The 18,588-nt window shown below is 38.8% G+C and overlaps 1 protein-coding gene across 1 annotated transcript in view; it reads left to right on the forward strand.

The window, feature by feature from the left end:
- Positions 1 to 18,588, forward strand: part of LOC124787399 (CCR4-NOT transcription complex subunit 3) — a 96,152-nt gene that overhangs the window by 11,079 nt on the left and 66,485 nt on the right. The window contains exon 9 of the mRNA XM_047254336.1: positions 3,659 to 4,233. Coding sequence (XP_047110292.1) covers positions 3,659 to 4,233 — 575 coding nt within the window. The remainder of the gene's footprint in view (positions 1 to 3,658; positions 4,234 to 18,588) is intronic.

The following is an 18,588-nucleotide window of genomic DNA, read 5'->3' on the forward strand; positions in this document are numbered from 1 at the left end:
AATACTACAGAGCTAGCTAACTGAAATCAATAGTAAAACATAAGATTTTAAGTGTACTTAATGCCAGTACATGATAACTATTTACTCTAGAGTTGTTCTAGAGTAAAGTTTTGGATGCATTTCAATTGACATTGGATTTCAACATCTGTTATGTAGCAGAAAAGCTATCATAAAATCAACGGCATAAAATCATCCTGGATTCAGATTTCAAACAAAAATTTGAGGGGCAGTAGTGGCAATTAAAGGTGATAATTCTGGAAAATATTGCTCTGTACGCTTGTAAATAAATACACAGAAAACAGCTGAAAGCTCTCAAAAATTGTGTGGTGCAATAAATTTTACAGTTGAGCAGGTGAGAAACATCTTTATTCACTTATCCACATTTTTAGATCTGTGTTTCTCTGTTGTACACTCCTGGAAATTGAAATAAGAACACCGTGAATTCATTGTCCCAGGAAGGGGAAACTTTATTGACACATTACTGGGGTCAGATACATCACATGATCACACTGACAGAACCACAGGCACATAGACACAGGCAACAGAGCATGCACAATGTCGGCACTAGTACAGTGTATATCCACCTTTCGCAGCAATGCAGGCTGCTATTCTCCCATGGAGACGATCGTAGAGATGCTGGATGTAGTCCTGTGGAACGGCTTGCCATGCCATTTCCACCTGGCGCCTCAGTTGGACCAGCGTTCGTGCTGGACGTGCAGACCGCGTGAGACGACGCTTCATCTAGTCCCAAACATGCTCAATGGGGGACAGATCCGGAAATCTTGCTGGCCAGGGTAGTTGACTTACACCTTCTAGAGCACGTTGGGTGGCACGAGATACATGCGGACGTGCATTGTCCTGTTGGAACAGCAAGTTCCCTTGCCGGTCTAGGAATGGTAGAACGATGGGTTCGATGACGGTTTGGATGTACCGTGCACTATTCAGTGTCCCCTCGACGATCACCGGTGGTGTACGGCCAGTGTAGGAGATCGCTCCCCACACCATGATGCCGGGTGTTGGCCCTGTGTGCCTCGGTCGTATGCAGTCCTGATTGTGGCGCTCACCTGCACGGCGCCAAACACGCATACGACCATCATTGGCACCAAGGCAGTAGCGACTCTCATCGCTGAAGACGACACGTCTCCATTCGTCCCTCCATTCACGCCTGTCGCGACACCACTGGAGGCGGGCTGCACGATGTTGGGGCGTGAGCGGAAGACGGCCTAACGGTGTGCGGGACCGTAGCCCAGCTTCAAGGAGACGGTTGCGAATGGTCCTCGCCGATAGCCCAGGAGCAACAGTGCCCCTAATTTGCTGGGAAGTGGCAGTGCGGTCCCCTACGGCACTGCGTAGGATCCTACGGTCTTGGCGTGCATTCGTGCGTCGCTGCGGTCCGGTCCCAGGTCGACGGGCACGTGCACCTTCCGCCGACCACTGGTGACAACATCGATGTACTGTGGAGACCTCACGCCCCACGTGTTGAGTAATTCGGCGGTACGTCCACCCAGCCTCCCGCATGCCCACTATACGCCCTCGCTCAAAGTCCGTCAACTGCACATACGGTTCACGTCCACGCTGTCGCGGCATGCTACCAGTGTTAAAGACTGCGATGGAGCTCCGTATGCCACGGCAAACTGGCTGACACTGACGGCGGCGGTGCACAAATGCTGCGCAGCTAGCGCCATTCGACGGCCAACACCGCGGTTCCTGGTGTGTCCGCTGTGCCATGCGTGTGATCATTGCTTGTACAGCCCTCTCGCAGTGTCCGGAGCAAGTATGGTGGGTCTGACACACCGGTGTCAATGTGTTCTTTTTTCCATTTCCAGGAGTGTAGTTCAGTCGTACTTAATAATTGAGGACTGCAGCTGTAAAAGCTTTACAAATAGGAAAAAATACCATTTACGGACAACAAGCAAGAATCATCTTCAGGGGGTAAGTTATACTAGTTCATGTTACCCCAGAATTTAACACCGAAACTACGAGTGTACTGAAAAGTAATGCCTCTTAATTTTTTATGTGAAAATTCTTAGAGCTTTTTAAGCAAAACAAATTTTATTAACATTCTATGTCTTTATTCTTCATGTCTGTATGTTTATTTCTCAACATTGTCAACTTGGCAACAAACACATTTTTCCCAGTGAGAAACTGGTATGTTGACACTAGCACAAAGAATGTTTCGTTGATGGAGCCATAATTTCAGCTCTGCTTGCACTGCTTCAAATATATCAAAGTGAATCATCCAAAGGTGCTCTTTAAGTTCTGGAAACCTTAGCTCTGTCATATACTTTGAGGTTAGCATGTTGTTTCCTTCATTATGAGCACGGACAACCCAGTGTTGCACATTACTGACACTGATACAATTATCTCTGTACACAACTTCCATTCGTCTATGGATTTCAGTTGGAGACACGTTTTCTGAGATTAGAACCTCGATTGCAGCACACTTTTCTCATGCGCAGACATAATTAGTTACGTGAAAGATGACCAAGTTATATGCGTGACAAGTAATATCTCAACTGCTATTGAGGACAGAGTAAAAAAAATTTGGAAGCGTTAATTTCTGTGCACCTTCATGCCAATTGTATACCCAGCATGATATCACCGTTTTCGTTGTCTTCCTTGTTGACATTAAACACTAATTCAGTTAGAGGAATACCATTTTAAGTACATTTGGTTCAGAATTTAAAAAAGTTACTGACAGCGTGTTGTTTACAGCTACCTTTCCAACAGCCAATCAGTGAGTAAGCTTCGGTGCCTTCTATTCTTTTCACTATTATCATTCTCTCTCCTACGTCGGGTACCTGTTGCCTAGCCAGTTGCACATTGTGCTTGCAACTGGTAACATAACAGTTGTGATTCATTTGCATTGTTTCTCTATGCAGATATTTATTTCTTTGGAGAGAATCTCCTAAACTAGTTCCAAAAATGCACAGAACAGTGCTGCCTATTACCGTCCTGCTAAGCATTGTACAGCACATTAACTGACAGTGTTTGAATGTATCCACAACAGAAGCACCCAGCTGTTGTTGCCACAATCAGATTGTGCTCCCTCCTCCCACGCTTGACTGGCAATCACTTTGTAGCTTTCCTAATAATGCGCACTACGGAAATGCTGCTGGTAGACCTTTACCATGTTGTATGCCATTCACATACTTCAAAGTGTGTAATGTTCTGACTGTACAGTATGACTTTCATTGGGCGAGGCATGTATAAACTAATTCTAAAGAGCATTGTTAGTAGTAATCTAGTCACCATGTTTGCCAAGTTTCTTCGCGTATTTACATCAGTAAGTAGAATGAACACAGGTCACTATTTCTGCAAAAGTTGTCAGGGTTTTAGTTGATGATATGTCAAGTTCATGATATTTGCATAATATGACACACCTGTACCATGAATTGCCAGTGTAAAATGATAGCACATAAAGAAAGGAAAAGGTATACTGCTTTATCTCAGAGAAGTTTCATTTATTATTTAAAGCTACAAAATAAAATGTTGTTTTGCAGGAGAAACTACTGGCTATGTGCATATGGCATCCTGAATTATAGTTAGTTTTTTGTTACATTGACCCATTATTATCCTTATATGGACACATTCTGAATTTGGCCTCATTTGCCTCTTTGGTATCTTCTGACAAATTCTATTTTTTGTCCACTTATAGCGCATAATTCCGAAAATGGCAGTGTCAGCCAGTCTTCACTGGGCAGCTCTCCTCCAGCACATCACCACCACCATCACCACCACCATCATCACAACCACACAGCAGGCGCGGCAAGCAGCAGTGGAGCTGTTGGGAGTCAGGCATCCCAGTCTGTCCCGCCGCCTACACTGCAGCAACAGCAGCAACCGTCCTCATCCTCGACAACTGTCACGAGTGGCAAGCAGTCACAGCAGCAACTGCCACAGCAACAGCAGCAGCAACCGCAGCAGCAGCAACAACAGCCACCACAACAACAGCAACAACCACAGTCACAACAGCAGCAGCAACAGCAACAACAGCAGCAAGCTGTACAGCAGCAGCAGCAGCAGCAGCAACAGCAAAGCCTTGTTAACTCTCTGGACCAGCACCAGCACAATGTCAGCAGTTGTAGCAGTAACGTCAATAACAATAACTCATCATCCCCACCATCATCGGTGAGCAGTGCTCCATCTCCGTTGCCAGCTCCAGGAACCTCGACTCCCTCCCCAGCACCATCGCATCAGGTGCCGACGCTCAATGGACCCATTTCTGCAAAGGTACGTTCACTGGATAAGCTATCTCTTGTTACTATGTGGCAACTTTTCTTAATGCTCAGGTCTGTGGAATACAGGTAATCACTTCACCCTTCACCGGCACATGAGAAATTTTAAGTATATTTGTATATTCCAGATTTTCTGCAGGGTACTGTCACTGTTGTGTATGTAGTGGTGACTTGAAAAGATAAATTAGAGACACTGTTAAGTCCATATTTATAGAAGATGGTTGCGGGACCTTGGCTATTTAATATAAAATGTCAAATGAAAACACATTCAGCCATCTAAATTGCCAGTTCTATTTTATGTGTGCAACAAGTTTCAGCATTACGCTACACCATCTTCGGGCCCCCTGACTGATGTGTAGGAAGAATCCTACCTCTTGTGCAGTCGAAGTAAGGGCCAGCATTCAGTCACTGGTATCAATAAATTTCTTTGTAGCATAACAATCCCTGTGATTGAAGAGATTGCTGTGCTTAGAAGAAATTTGCGGATACCAGTTACTGAATGCTGGCCCCTATTTCGACTGGACAAGGGGTGGGATTCCTCCTACGTGTCGGTCACGGAATCTGAAGATGGCATAATGTAATGCTGAAACTTGTTTTACAAATAAAATAAACCTAGAAATTTAGACATTTTATAAATTGGAGAATCCTTTAAAAGACATCAGTCATTTCTCACATACAACCATTAGATCAACTTCGAAATGAATTGTTGAATTACAGTGGTCAGTAGACTTCATTTAAACCTTCAATCTTATTTTCTATGGCAATTGTTTTTTCTAGTCTTCTTTAGATCCCGAAACAAAACTTACATCTGCCATCATCTCTTGCATACTTCCTGATTCTGCAGATTCTTTGTTACTATAGGTTACCTGAAATTACGTATTGATTGATGTCGGCAAGTACAGTGTTGCGACTATCACGTGTCTTATGGCTGTAGACAACAATATCAAAATGTAAGGAAATACTATTTAAATTAAAAGAAACATATGTTGTACACATACATACATTCATGAACATTGCCCTGAAATGGACACACACTACTCAACCCTGAATCACTTGGAGTTGAAAAAGTAGCTGAGCTGCTGGAATCAATTGTAGTTCTATTATTCTGTCTTCAAGGAAACATTTGTAATTCTGTACTTTGTCAACTATTTCCTTTGAGTGCATTACAGAAGGCCTCCATTCCATTTCAGTAACATTATTTTTTCAGCTTTGCTGATATAAAGGATCAATCAATCAGACAGTGAGGTGCCTGCCATAGTTCTCAGTTCCACATTGTGACATCATCCTGGTCAGACAAAAGGCAGGCACCGGTGATAGACTGCTCTTTTCTGTGGCGGGTAGTTGGCGTATTGCTTGCATGAACTTATAGCCAATAATTCTGTATCATAGTTATTCCTACGCAGAGATTAGGCTTAAACATAGTAAGAATACAATACCATTCTGGAGGATCTTTTAATAAAATACTTGGATGTCTAATTATTTATCCTTTCTATCTTTTAACTAGATGCTTAATGATGCACTGCTGAGTTAGTCAAGATTTTTGTCCAGTGAGCTTGCGTAATGTTTTGGATTGTTCATGAGACATATGAAAGTAACTGGAGAAATGTCTTCACAAGAGTACAGGTCCTTGCAAAACTGCTGGAAATTGCCATAGTTTCCTCATTTACTATAAATATAATATAACCACTTTGTTTCCGTGAAGATAGTGCAAATGAAAGCAACAGTTCATCATCTGTTACTCATGTTTCTTGCACAGCAGCTGACTCAGTCACGATGCTTGCATGAAAAGCTCACACAATATTTTGCTGAGCTTTAAACTTTTTGTTTCACTTGCAACATATCCTTTCTTTTGTGCCAAAGAGTACAGTTTTATTAAAGATCAACTAATAAGGAGATAGTTAGGCCTATATGACATAATGTACGTATTTATAAGCGGCATCACCAGAACTCTGCTTAAGGAATTGTGACTTTGAAGTGACAAAGAGTTTAGGTAGTACCTCTACTCTTTTCAGTATATTGTCAGCAGTTAGTTGGTGTTGTTATAACTGAACAGCATATCCTCAGAAGAGATGAAACGTCATTAGGAATTGTGTAAATGTACATACACTTCACTGGTGTGTGCTTCTGATGCGAAGTGCTTGGGTTTCTATCCAGATGACAATGTTGAGATACCACATTATTTTTTCTGGTTAGTGAGCATTACAAGTCAAAATATCTTCTCGTAAAGATGATGAATACGTCATTTGTCAAAATGTCTTCTGGTGAAGATGATATGTTTGACATTCATCAAAACATCATAGTATCTTAACACTGCCACCTGACTGGGAAGTTGAGGGCTTTTCATCAGCGTCAAGAAATTCCTAAACTTGGTAGCAAAGAATTTATAAACTGATCTAAAAATTGTCAGGATTGACAGCTGGGAATAAAGTCATGAGGCATATCAAGATGCAAAAGAATAATTCTACCACCTGTGCTACTGGGGAGTACCATACTCTGTCGTCAGTCCAACTTTTCTTCACATGTTGTCGTACTTTTACAAATGTATTGTTAATTCAGACTGTATCCTTAAAATTAATGTTTCATGCTTCATTTAAGACTTTGCCTTGAGTGCAGTTAAAAGAACAACTCCCTGTATTGACATTGTCTGGCCTTAAATACTTTGGTACTCTAAATAGAGACTAGCGAGAAACAATCACAACGATTCTGCACTGACTTCAGAAAGTTCAGAATTTTACAATGTCATGTGGGCTTACCTGAAGTGAGTGCTCTCTTTGATGATTATTGAGCATGGTCTCTTGTGAGGAGGAATGCATATAAGCTTCTGAATAAATTTCTCTTATTAAGTAGCTTATCTAATAGCTAGGATTTTATTATTATTATTATTATTATTATTATTATTATTATTATTATTATTATTATTATTATTATTTCCACCCTCCTACCTACCTCAGCTTTTTACACACATCAATTGTAAACACTGATTGCATGGCTAACTTGAGGGGTCCCACATGTTCTCTTTCTCTCTCAAAGTATTTGCACTCATTGCAGAATTGGTGCAACAGTTCCTGAAGGCCAATTCCTTGTCCAGCTTTCTTCCTTGTTATGTCTTGATGCAAAATCCTCACTCTTCCTCTTCTACAATTTTGTGTTACATCAGATGTAATAGACACGCTACAAACAACCTTAAAAATAAGGTACTGTATGAAAAGCAAACCAAATGATTAGCAGACAGTATTGGTGTGTACACCACACTAGAAAGCAGTGAAAGTAAACTGATGCTTTGCTGTGAGGCATTAACAGTGGTGAGCCGTTCGTGATGGTGATGAGATTATTGACTGGAGAAAATCAGTTGCGTAATATGAAGCATTACAGGCCAACTAATTTTAATCTTGGTAAAAAAAAAAATTGGTAATAATAGTGATGAGCTAAAATGTGAAAGAGAACTTGATATGCTGTATAATTCTGCCGTGAGAGTTGATTTTTCAAATTTTTATTTGTCGTATAGATGTAGTCATCAATTGCTTATATAGATAAGTCTGTGAAAATAGCGAGTTCATATGAACTGACAGAGCACAGTTCTTAGTAGATCACAGCTGAAATTTTGAGTGAGGCTGTGATGCATTTCATTGTGCCGCCACCCCCACCTGTAAGTACTTTTCACAGTGGTGTAACTGACAATAATCAGAAAAATGTGCATCTTTTACTTTAGTGAATCATCACATTCCTGCAGAATAAAAATAGTCCATGAGAGGTAGTATAAAAGTCGACCTGTACTTATCTTTTAATGGCTTCAGTGGTCCTGGGGCTAAAATACATTTATCAAAACTTTGGAATATGGGATCTGTGTTTTACTTTGTAACTAATTGAATGCTAATTATTTGCTATTGCTGATTTATTTCACCATTTTCTAGATTGCAAACATATTTTTGTCACAATTTTTATCACATAGTAATTTTTGCATTTGCATAGCTCTTCATGTCTGTAACAGTCACAACCGACAATGTACGTATGCCATAACTTCACAAGACAGACACGATATATGAGTTAATCAAGCAGTGCGATAACCACAACCACCTTTCTACACAGACTGCTTCACGTGGCATCAACAAATGACCAAAAATCGTAATACACCACAAATAATTTTCAAAGAATCGATATTGATCTATACTGGGACAATAATTTTGTACATTAAAAAAAAAGTAGAGATTCATGCATTATTCTAAAATATAATTTGCATGAAATAATAATTTTTCACCAATTTCGTTGAAATTAAATGTAAAATATCTGGATGACTAGTTTTTTTCTGAGTATATTGTTTATTTAAAAAAAACAAATGTTTTGTAAGAATCCATTAGTGTAAAGAAATGGGAATAATTGATGACTACAGTAAAAAATAAATAAAGGCTCTCTGGCAAACGCTGACAACTGCTCTGCTCAATTATCAACGAAAAGTTATATCGGGTGATTCATTAAGAGTGAGACTAGCATCAGTAGAATCAATTTGGAAAAGAGAGAAGTACCCTTGGGTTGTTAAACTTCCCAAAAAAGTTGCTTCTTCATTCAAGCAATTCCTCAGTTGACTTCACTAGGGTTTACAGATTTGTTCCAGGTACAACCATAAAAAATTGCAACCGCTGACTACCAAAACAGAAACTTACTTTGGATAGAAATAACACTTCACTAATTAAAGCTTCAGACAGCACAGTAAATACCAACAAACAGAAAACTACAGAAGCATTCAAAGATTTCTTAAAATGTTTTGTGTAGTAGAACATAGAAAAGGGGTCATAATAAAATCAATGCCATGTGATGTATATTAAACCATTTGAGATGTGAAGAAAGAAAAGGTCTCAGGATATGGCACTGTTTCTGTAGAAATGACTAAAGCCATAAGTAAATTGATATAAAACAAACTTATAAAAACTGTTACAGAATATCTGCAGAGAAAGATAATTTACTTTAACTGTAGCAATGTTGTAATTATTATACTTAACAAGAGAGGGTACAGATGATGCAAGAAAACATAGGGCTATCAGCCTCTGATCTGTAATTTTCTAAATGTTCACTAAAATTAGCCCAACTGCATAGAAAAGAATGTTAGATTTTAATGAATCTAAGGTGTGAGCTGGATTTAGAAACAGATGATGGATAATTTGCAAGTCATGAACAAAATAATAGAATGGAAAAGTGAAAAGCCCAGGATAGAATGACAACAATATTATGGTAATAATACAGTGCTACCCACAATATACATGAAATGTTGACTCACAGGTTGGCACAATGAAAAGCCTGCTGCACATTAAAGCTTTCAGCCAAAAGGCTTTCATCCAAACTAGAAAACATACCCACATTCACGCAAGCACAACTCTCTCTCTCTCTCTCTCTCTCTCTCTCTCTCTCTCTCTCTCTAGAGACAGTGGTCTCACATGTCTATATATGTTTACTATTTCAGAAGGAGGCCTTCTGACCAAAAGTTTAAATATATAGCTATCTTTTCATTGTGCTTGCCTAATACTGAAATTGTAACAAGGACCATAGAGTATGAAGTGCCTTTTTTCTGGGAATTATAGAGTTTGAAAAAGCTTTCGACTTAATTTCAACTAAATATGTGACAACAACCTGTGAAAAACAAGCTATCCATTCTTCATTGAAAAAGGAGAACAAGTTACTGTTAATGGTACAAAACTTTGTTGATGTTGTGTTGTGTTTCTCTAGTCCCGATAAGCTTAACAAAACTGTGCAAGTAAACAGTGATGTCGCATAACAAGTCAATGAGTTTCGTTGTATATATGGCAGTTGAAGATAATGACTGGATGGAACAGCAAAATAAATAAATAGACTGTAAAAAATTACCTAAGGTGCTTTCAATAAATTAAACCGAGTTTTTTAAACCTAGCTTCATGCAGGTCTGAAATAGAAAGTTTACAGTCATTTGACTTGAAGCAGCACAGCTACATTCACAAATACATTCAGACACGACTTCCTGACACTTAAATCTATACTCGATGTTAACAAATTTATCTTCTTCAGAAACGCTTTCCTTGCCATTGTCAGTCTATGTTTTATATCCTCTCTACTTCGACCACCTTTAATAGACAACCTGAGAGGTTTTTCAGTGGGCAGTGAAAAGATGGATGTTAATAATTGGTAATAATGACAAGTAAATAAGCAAATGGAAGAGACTGCAGTGGAGGACATATCTGTGTTGTTGTTGTTGTTGTTGTTGCTGCTGTCTTCAGTCCTGAGACCGGTTTGATGCAGCTCTCCATGCTACTCTATCCTATGCGAACTTCATCATCTCCCAGTACTTACTGCAACCTACATCCTTCTGAATCTGCTTAGTGTATTCATCTCTTGATCTCCCTCTACAATTTTTACCCTCCACGCTGCCCTCCAATGCTAAATTTGTGATCCCTTGATGCCTCAGAACATTTCCTACCAACCGGTCTCTTCTTCTTGTCAAGTTGTGCCACAAACTCCTCTTCTCCCCAATTCTATTCAATACCTCCTCATTAGTTATGTGATCTACCCATCTAATCTTCAACATTCTTCTGTAGCACCACATTTCGAAAGCTTCTATTCTCTTCTTGTCCAACTTATTTATCGTCCATGTTTCACTTCCATACATGGCTACACTCCATACAAATACATTCAGACACGACTTCCTGACACTTAAATCTATACTCGATGTTAACAAATTTATCTTCTTCAGAAACGCTTGCCTTGCCATTGCCAGTCTATGTTTTATATCCTCTCTACTTCGACCACCGTCAGTTATTTTACTTCCCAAATAGCAAAACTCCTATACTACTTTAAGTGTCTTATTTCCTAATCTAATTCCCTCAGCATCACCCAACTTAATTCGACTACATTCCATTACCCTCGTTTTGCTTTTGTTGATGTTCATCTTATATCCTCCTTTCAAGACACTATCCATTCAGTTCAACTGCTCTTCCAAGTCCTTTGCTGTCACTGACATAATTACAATGTCATTGGCGAACCTCAAAGTTAACCTCAAAGTTTTTATTTCTTCTCCATAGATTTTAATACCAACTCCGAATTTTTCTTTTGTTTCCTTTACTGCTTGCTCAATACACAGATTGAATAGCATCGGGGAGAGGCTACAACCCTGTCTCGCCGCCTTCCCAACCACTGCTTCCCTTTCATGCCCCTCGACTCTTATAACTGCCATCTGGTTTCTTTACAAATTGTAAATAGCCTTTCGCTCCCTGTATTTTACCCCTGCCACCTTTAGAATTTGAAAGAGAGTATTCCAGTCAACATTGTCAAAAGCTTTCTCTAAGTCTACAAATGCTAGAAATGTAGGTTTGCCTTTCTTTAATCTTTCTTCTAAGATAAGTCGTAAGGTCAGTATTGCCTCACGTGTTCCAATATTTCTACAGAATCCAAACTGATCTTCCCCGTGGTTGGCTTCTACCAGTTTCTCCATTTGTCTGTAAAGAATTCATGTTAGGATTTTGCAGCTGTGACATATTAAACTGATAGTTCGGTAATTTTCACATCTGTCAACACCTGCTTTCTTTCCGATTGGAATCTGTAATGTATATTAACTGGAGATTGCTGGCCTATGAAGGCATACCGTTAAATTTAATGTCAAGTATTATAACCAATAACGTTAAATGGCAAAAATTCTCAATGTAGAAAGTATTCCATTAATGTTTTTTTCTTCATTCATAAAATTATTAGTGTGATATTTTCTAAAGGAGGTATTTGTGGTAACTTGAAGTGAAGTGTCAGAGAATACAGGGTGTTTATAAATGAATAACGGGGTTTTAACATTTTATAATATTTATTATATTGAACTTACAGTTATAAATGATGTGTCAAATGAAAGAGCAACTCAAACAGTTTTACCATGAACCATATAAATGTTCAATGTGAGCACCATTTGTCACAGGCACACATCAAGTCTATAGCCAAGTTCTTCCCAAACGTTGGTAAGTGTGTCTTCAGTGATTGTAGCAACAGCTGCTTCAATCCAGTTTCTTAATTCAGGGAGGTCTGCTGGTAGCGGAGGCACATACACACAATCCTTGATGAAACCCCAAAGGAAAAAAATCACATGGGGTTAGGTCAGGTGAACGTGGAGGCCATGCAAAACAAGCCCTGTCATTGGGCCCCTTGCGGCCTATCCAGCTCTTGGATACAGTGAAGTCTAGTGGATTGCGGTGGAAACATTGTGCGCTGCACATGCACACTGGTGCCAAACACAACTGTTTGAGTTGCTCTTTCATTTGACATATCATTTATAACTGTAAGTTTAATGTAATAAATATTACAAAGCGTTAAAACCCTGATATTTGTTTATAAACACCCTGTAATTTTCTGATAGCTTCTTCCCGTAATATTTGAATATTTCTGTGATAATCCTGTCCATGTCATAGTAAAAGTATTTTTCCATCCATTCATTTTCCACAGATACTAATGAATGCAGAGCATTCCTGTGGCTAGGTCAGAATGACAGAGTTCAGATCTAGCAAGTGTATATCTCAAAGCTGCTGACTTATAAAATTCCCTGCTCCAAAAAAGAGAGAGATTGTTTTCCCCTTCAGTCACCAGAATGTTGTGCAACCTATGTTTTCAGTTAGTGTTGTTGGTAAGAAAATTATAGAACTACAGTTTGAAAGTCCAAAATTCAGCTCCCACTACCCCTCAGTTTCATCAAACTTGCTCATCATTTTATAAGCTAACGTACTTTTCTATAGCATGTAATTACAAGCAAAGGAACTTGGGTATAAATGCATCCTAACCAAAAAATGCACTACTCCAATGCAATAAAAAAGTATGAAGGCCAAAGTTCCATTCTCATTGACATGTTTTTAAAGGATACATCCACAAGATGTTTGTACTGCCTAGAGTATCAGTAATTATATCACTTAACATCCCAATACTTGATGTAGGACATTTCAAAACTTCCACAGACACCCTACTACTTGGACATGATTTGTCAAAATACTTTGTTTCATTCCTTGATAACAAATACATGAAAAACATTTGTGATCTGTAGATAATATCAAACTGATTGTGACAAAAAACTATGAACATTGTCTCTACTGAAGACTGCTAACATTGTTATGAAGAGTGCAGCAACATTAGATTCAGTGCATAAACTTCGGTGGGGTCCTGTTTGATAACTACCAAGTATGTTTGATCTTGATTTCTATAAAATATTTTTTCTATGATATTAGTTTTGGAGCAGACGCACTACGTACAAACCTACATCCTCTTTCAACACGACTTCTATACGTTAAAAGGATAGATTGCTACTTACCATATGGAGGCGATGTTGAGTCACTGACAGGTACAATAAAAAAACTGCTAAACGTGTGGGCTTCCAGCAAAAAGGCCTTCTTTTAAAGTATACTAAACACATGTAGCAATGTATCCTTTTCATACTATTGCCTTTATTCCATCCTGTATTTTACATTGTTAGACATCTATAAGTCATATATTTTGTAGAGTAGGAGGTATTGACTGTTTGTAAACTATGAGGATCTTCATAAAAGGCAATCACCATAATGATTCATAACAAATCAGTGATATAAATGGGAATTAAGGCAGAACACACAGTTTTGAGAGACTTCTGGGGTATGTTGCAGATATCAGTCTAACAAGTCGTGTGAAGCTATTTCAGGGCAAGTAATTTGATTTCATAATTGCAAATGAGACAACAGAGACATCTCTGCAAAACAGTCAATGTCACAGTAAATGGTATGGGCACTTAGTGAGTATGAACACCCACACCGCCAAGAGACTGTAAAATTAATTAATATAAGGTATGAGGATTGTAAAGATTGTAAATTATTGATAAGACGGCATCTGTTAAAAAAGAATAATTGTTTTTTGAACAGATCAAACCTTGGAAAAGCTTCATTACTTTTACGCAAGGGGAAAAAGAAACTTAAATGACACTCCGCTGCAACATGCAGCTACATCTGTGATGTAATTAGACAAACTCAGTGTCAGCATTATGATGATTATGTCAACAGACTTGTTTCATTTAATGTTTATCATCTGATGGTGGTACAGAAATAGAGGAAATCTGTCATTATGATGTTTAATGCACAAGTCAGGATTGTTGAAGTAGGGCAATGCTACCTGAATGTTAGATTTTACACTCGCAGTATAACTTGGGTTGCTTAAAGTGTCTACAGTTAGGTCTAGCTTAAACAGCCAAGACTGTGTAGTTTGTGCTGAACAAAATAGTAAAACTCTTAACTGAAAAATATGAAAGGTACCACATCTGGAGGCAGAGTAGCTCATGAAACTTAGAAAATGTTAGTATTGCCATTTTTATTTGCTTCTTTTGTGAAAAAATAATTGTCATCTCATTCAGTCCGTAAGACAAACAACACTAAGAGTGCCACAACAAGTGTTGCTGTCTTTTTACTTAATGCTTGCAAAGGCATTCCAAGAAATACTAACACTTCTCCACAAATAAAAGTAACAATTAATGCATATAAACCCCTCCTCCAAAATACAGCATAGCCATTGACAGATGCGAAAGTTAAACAATGTTTCTCCATCTCCTTGTTACCTTTGTTTTTCTGATAATGAAAATTATACACGCAATAAAAATTGAAAGTAAATCTAAAAACTGAATTCATTACCTATAATTATAAACATACATGATTCATGTATGACTTCTGCTAGAGAGCAACACTGCAAGGTTACCACCACACCTGATTTTTTTTTTTAGTGGAATTCAAGCTAGAAAAAATGCAGCAGGAATTTTTGCAAGTGGCCCAGCTCCATAGAGCAGGAAGAACTGCTGAGCATTGGCAGTCATATATCTTGGTACACATGCTGGAGAATCAACTTCTCAAGAACAGTGATGGTCAGCATTTTGTTAGGCAAAAATTCTGTTTTCACACTGTGTTTATTACCAGCATCATTGAAGTCAAAGACAGGCAGCAAAAATGGTGAGTCCACCATATAATTTAGGAACAGAAGGAAATCATGATATTTATTTATTATTATTGAATGTCAGTCCATTCGAAAAATTGTTATCTATAGTGTAAGCCTGAGTCTCTCAGGATGTTGGCACCAGTCCACATTCATGAGGTTATTTTTAAAGTTTCAGACTCAATTTAGGAGAGCTGTAATGTCTGCTAAAAATCCTAAATCAACTACCCATTCAGGGTAATGCAGAATTGGCCCCAGACGTCCTTTGTCATACAAAAACTGAGCCTTGGCAGGGTGTAGTCAAAAAACTTTGGAAATCACTTTCCCTTTGCTTAACCAGCGTACCTGAGTGTGGTAGGGAATATCTGGATATTCCTCTTCAAATAAAATCAAAAATTCTTTGAAGTGACGATAAATGAGCCTGTGAGAATGAACGTAGGTCACGTTACACACCACTGCATTCACGGCATTTTGGAGACCAGTAACTTTTGCACAGAGTGTCTCTTGGAGTGCCAAACAGTGAACGGAAGGTAAATTTGGCATGTTGAGCTTTTTCCATAGCGGACCAGTAAAACCTTTTACCTTACCACTCCTTGCTGACACCCTTTGCGTGATTGTGCAAAACAACTTTTTCCAAGTGAGTCGTACTCCTTCAGCTACCATTTCAGCCACTTCTAAAATATCTGCCCCTGTAGCAGTGTACTTCATCGAAAGCATATACAGGAACTCTACCGTTATATGTAAATCGTCGTCCCCACGATACAAAAGAATGGCTAACTGATCCAGGTCATTAATATCCTTGAATTTCTCAAGTGCTACAGAGTACGCTAGGAAGATTTCAGTTTTGCATGCTAATTGTTCACACAAATTGCCATCAGTTTCGTGTCATACTGGGAAAAGTGGTCTTCTGCTATATGCAGGAGCTAATGTGTGGTTTGTTGTCCAGCAAAGTCTTCTTTATTAATGGCTCTTCCATAAACGGCTTCCCAGCTTCTGTTAAATACAGGGGAACTTCATAACTAGCTCTAAGAGTCATTTTGCAGCATCCTTTATCTTCTTCACCCTAAAATGGAAATGATTGTATGGCATTGTTGGCTGGGAGGCCCCATTCAGGGGAATTCAGCCACCGTATTGCAAGTCCTTTTTAGTTGATACCACTTCAGCAACTTGCAAGTCAATGATGATGAAAATGATGACGGACTCACAACACCCAGTCCCCTGCCGGGACTCGAACCTGGGCTGCCTGCGTGGTAGGCGGTAACGCTAGTGCTATGCTACGGAGGCGGACTTCTTCACCCTAAATTAGTGAAGAAAGATTGTGTTTGAAATAATAAAAATGAAAACGAAAATGAATATACATTTGAGAGGAATGTAAATAAACTTCAGTTCATTTTGCAGGTCTGTTAAGCAAAATAAACATGGTACAGTACTGGTAGAAATCTCATTCCTGGCTACAGAAGTCTCTTCTGCAAGAGTTTGCAACTTCAGTAATTCCTTGTCTCTGGTGCCTTCTATAATAATGTGATGTAAAATCGCTAAGCGGTTATAAGGCTTCCATTCAGTTCCTTGTTGACCAGTCTGGTGTGCCAGTTGAAGATAGCAATAATAAAGACAGAGTTTTAAATTTCACATTCAAGAAAGTGTTCACACAGGAGAATCGTGAGTCTCCAACCCAGCACAGAGTTCCAAGCAAGTGGAAAAAATGCAGATGACTCCAGTATATAAGAAGGGAAAAAGATCAGATCCACAAAGTTACAGACCAGTATGCCTAACTTCAATTTGCTGCAGAATCCTGCAACATATTTTCAGTTTGAATATAAATATAATGTTTATGAATCAGCCTTGTTTTAGAAAGCATTGCTCATGTGAAACTCAGCTTGCCCTTTTCTCACCTTATATACTGTGAACTATGGATGAATGGCAACAGGCAGGTTTCATATTTCTAGATTTCTGGAAAGCATTTGATATAGTGTCCCACTGCAGGCTGTTAACAAAGGTACAAGAATGTGGAAGAAGTTCACAGATATGCGAGTGGTTCGAAGACTTCTAAAACAATAGGACTCAGTATGTTGTCCTCAATGGCGAGTGTTCATTAGAGACAAGGGTATCATCAGGAGTACTCCAGAGAAGTGTGATAGGACCACTGTTGTTCTCTATATACATAAATTATTTGGTAGACAGGGTGGGCAGCAGTCTGTGGTTGTTTGCTGATATGCTGTGGTGTACGGTAGGGTGTTGAATTTGAGTGACTGTAGGAGGATACAAGATGACTCAGACGAAATTTCCAGTTGGTCTGGTGAATGGCAACTAGCCCTAAATGTGGAAAAATGCAGATGAGTAGGAAGAGAAAACCTGCAATGTTCAGATACAGTATTACTAATGCGCAGCTTCACACAGTCAAGTCATTTAAATATCTGGGCGTAACATTGCACAGCAATACAAGGTGGAATGATCATGTGAGAACTGTGGGAGGGAGGGCAGATGGTAGACTTCAGCTTATTGAGAGAATTTTAAGAAAGAGTGGTTCAGGAGACTGCTTATAGGACACTGGTGCAACCTGTTCTTCAATACTGCTCGAGTGTTTGGGATCCTTACCAGGTTGGATTGAAGGAAGATATCGAAGCAATTCAGAGGAGGCCTGCTAGATTTGTTACTGGTAGGTTTGAACAAAACTTAAGTGTTACGGAGATGCTTTGGGAACTGAAATGCAAATCCCTGGAAGGAAGGCGGCATTCTTTTCAGGAAACACTATTACGAAAATTTAGAGAACCGACATTTGAAGCTGACTGCCGTATGATTCTACTCCCGCCAACATACATCGCGCATAAGGACCACGAAGATAAGATACAGAGGTGTACGTAAAGTCGTTTTGCCCTCGCTCTGTTTACAAGTGGAACAGGAGGGGAAATGAAATTAGTGGTACAGTGTAACCTCTGCCATGCACTGTATTATGGGTTGTGGAGTATCAGTGTAGATGGAGATGATTTCACTATACTTTTCTGAATGCAATTTGCTGTAGTGTTTTTCAGTAGATGATTTTCTTACACATGTAATTACTGTACTGCAAATTAGACATTTGGCTTTATTGTCACAGCTAACAAAAAAATAAGAACATTCCCACTCCAATTTAAATGGATGTTCAAAAATTTTTCTTTTTTCAGACTGGGTTGTTCCATTATTCTAGTAACTGTCTTGCAATTATCTATTTCAGCGTCTAATAAGCCATCTATCAATGCACTCAACACTGCACCATAGCGAACAGGAATTGTTCTTTTCTTTTCTGCTGGTTAGTGTGACAAATAACAATTACTGTTACAGATACATTGATGTGGAAAACTATATGTGAATGAAATTCAAATTTATTCAAAGCAAGTGATTTAGACAAAGGAATTTTAGTAGAATTATTAAATTTTCCTTAATTCAA

Source organism: Schistocerca piceifrons, chromosome 1 (genome assembly GCF_021461385.2).
Source record: "Schistocerca piceifrons isolate TAMUIC-IGC-003096 chromosome 1, iqSchPice1.1, whole genome shotgun sequence".
NCBI lineage: Eukaryota > Metazoa > Arthropoda > Insecta > Orthoptera > Acrididae > Schistocerca > Schistocerca piceifrons.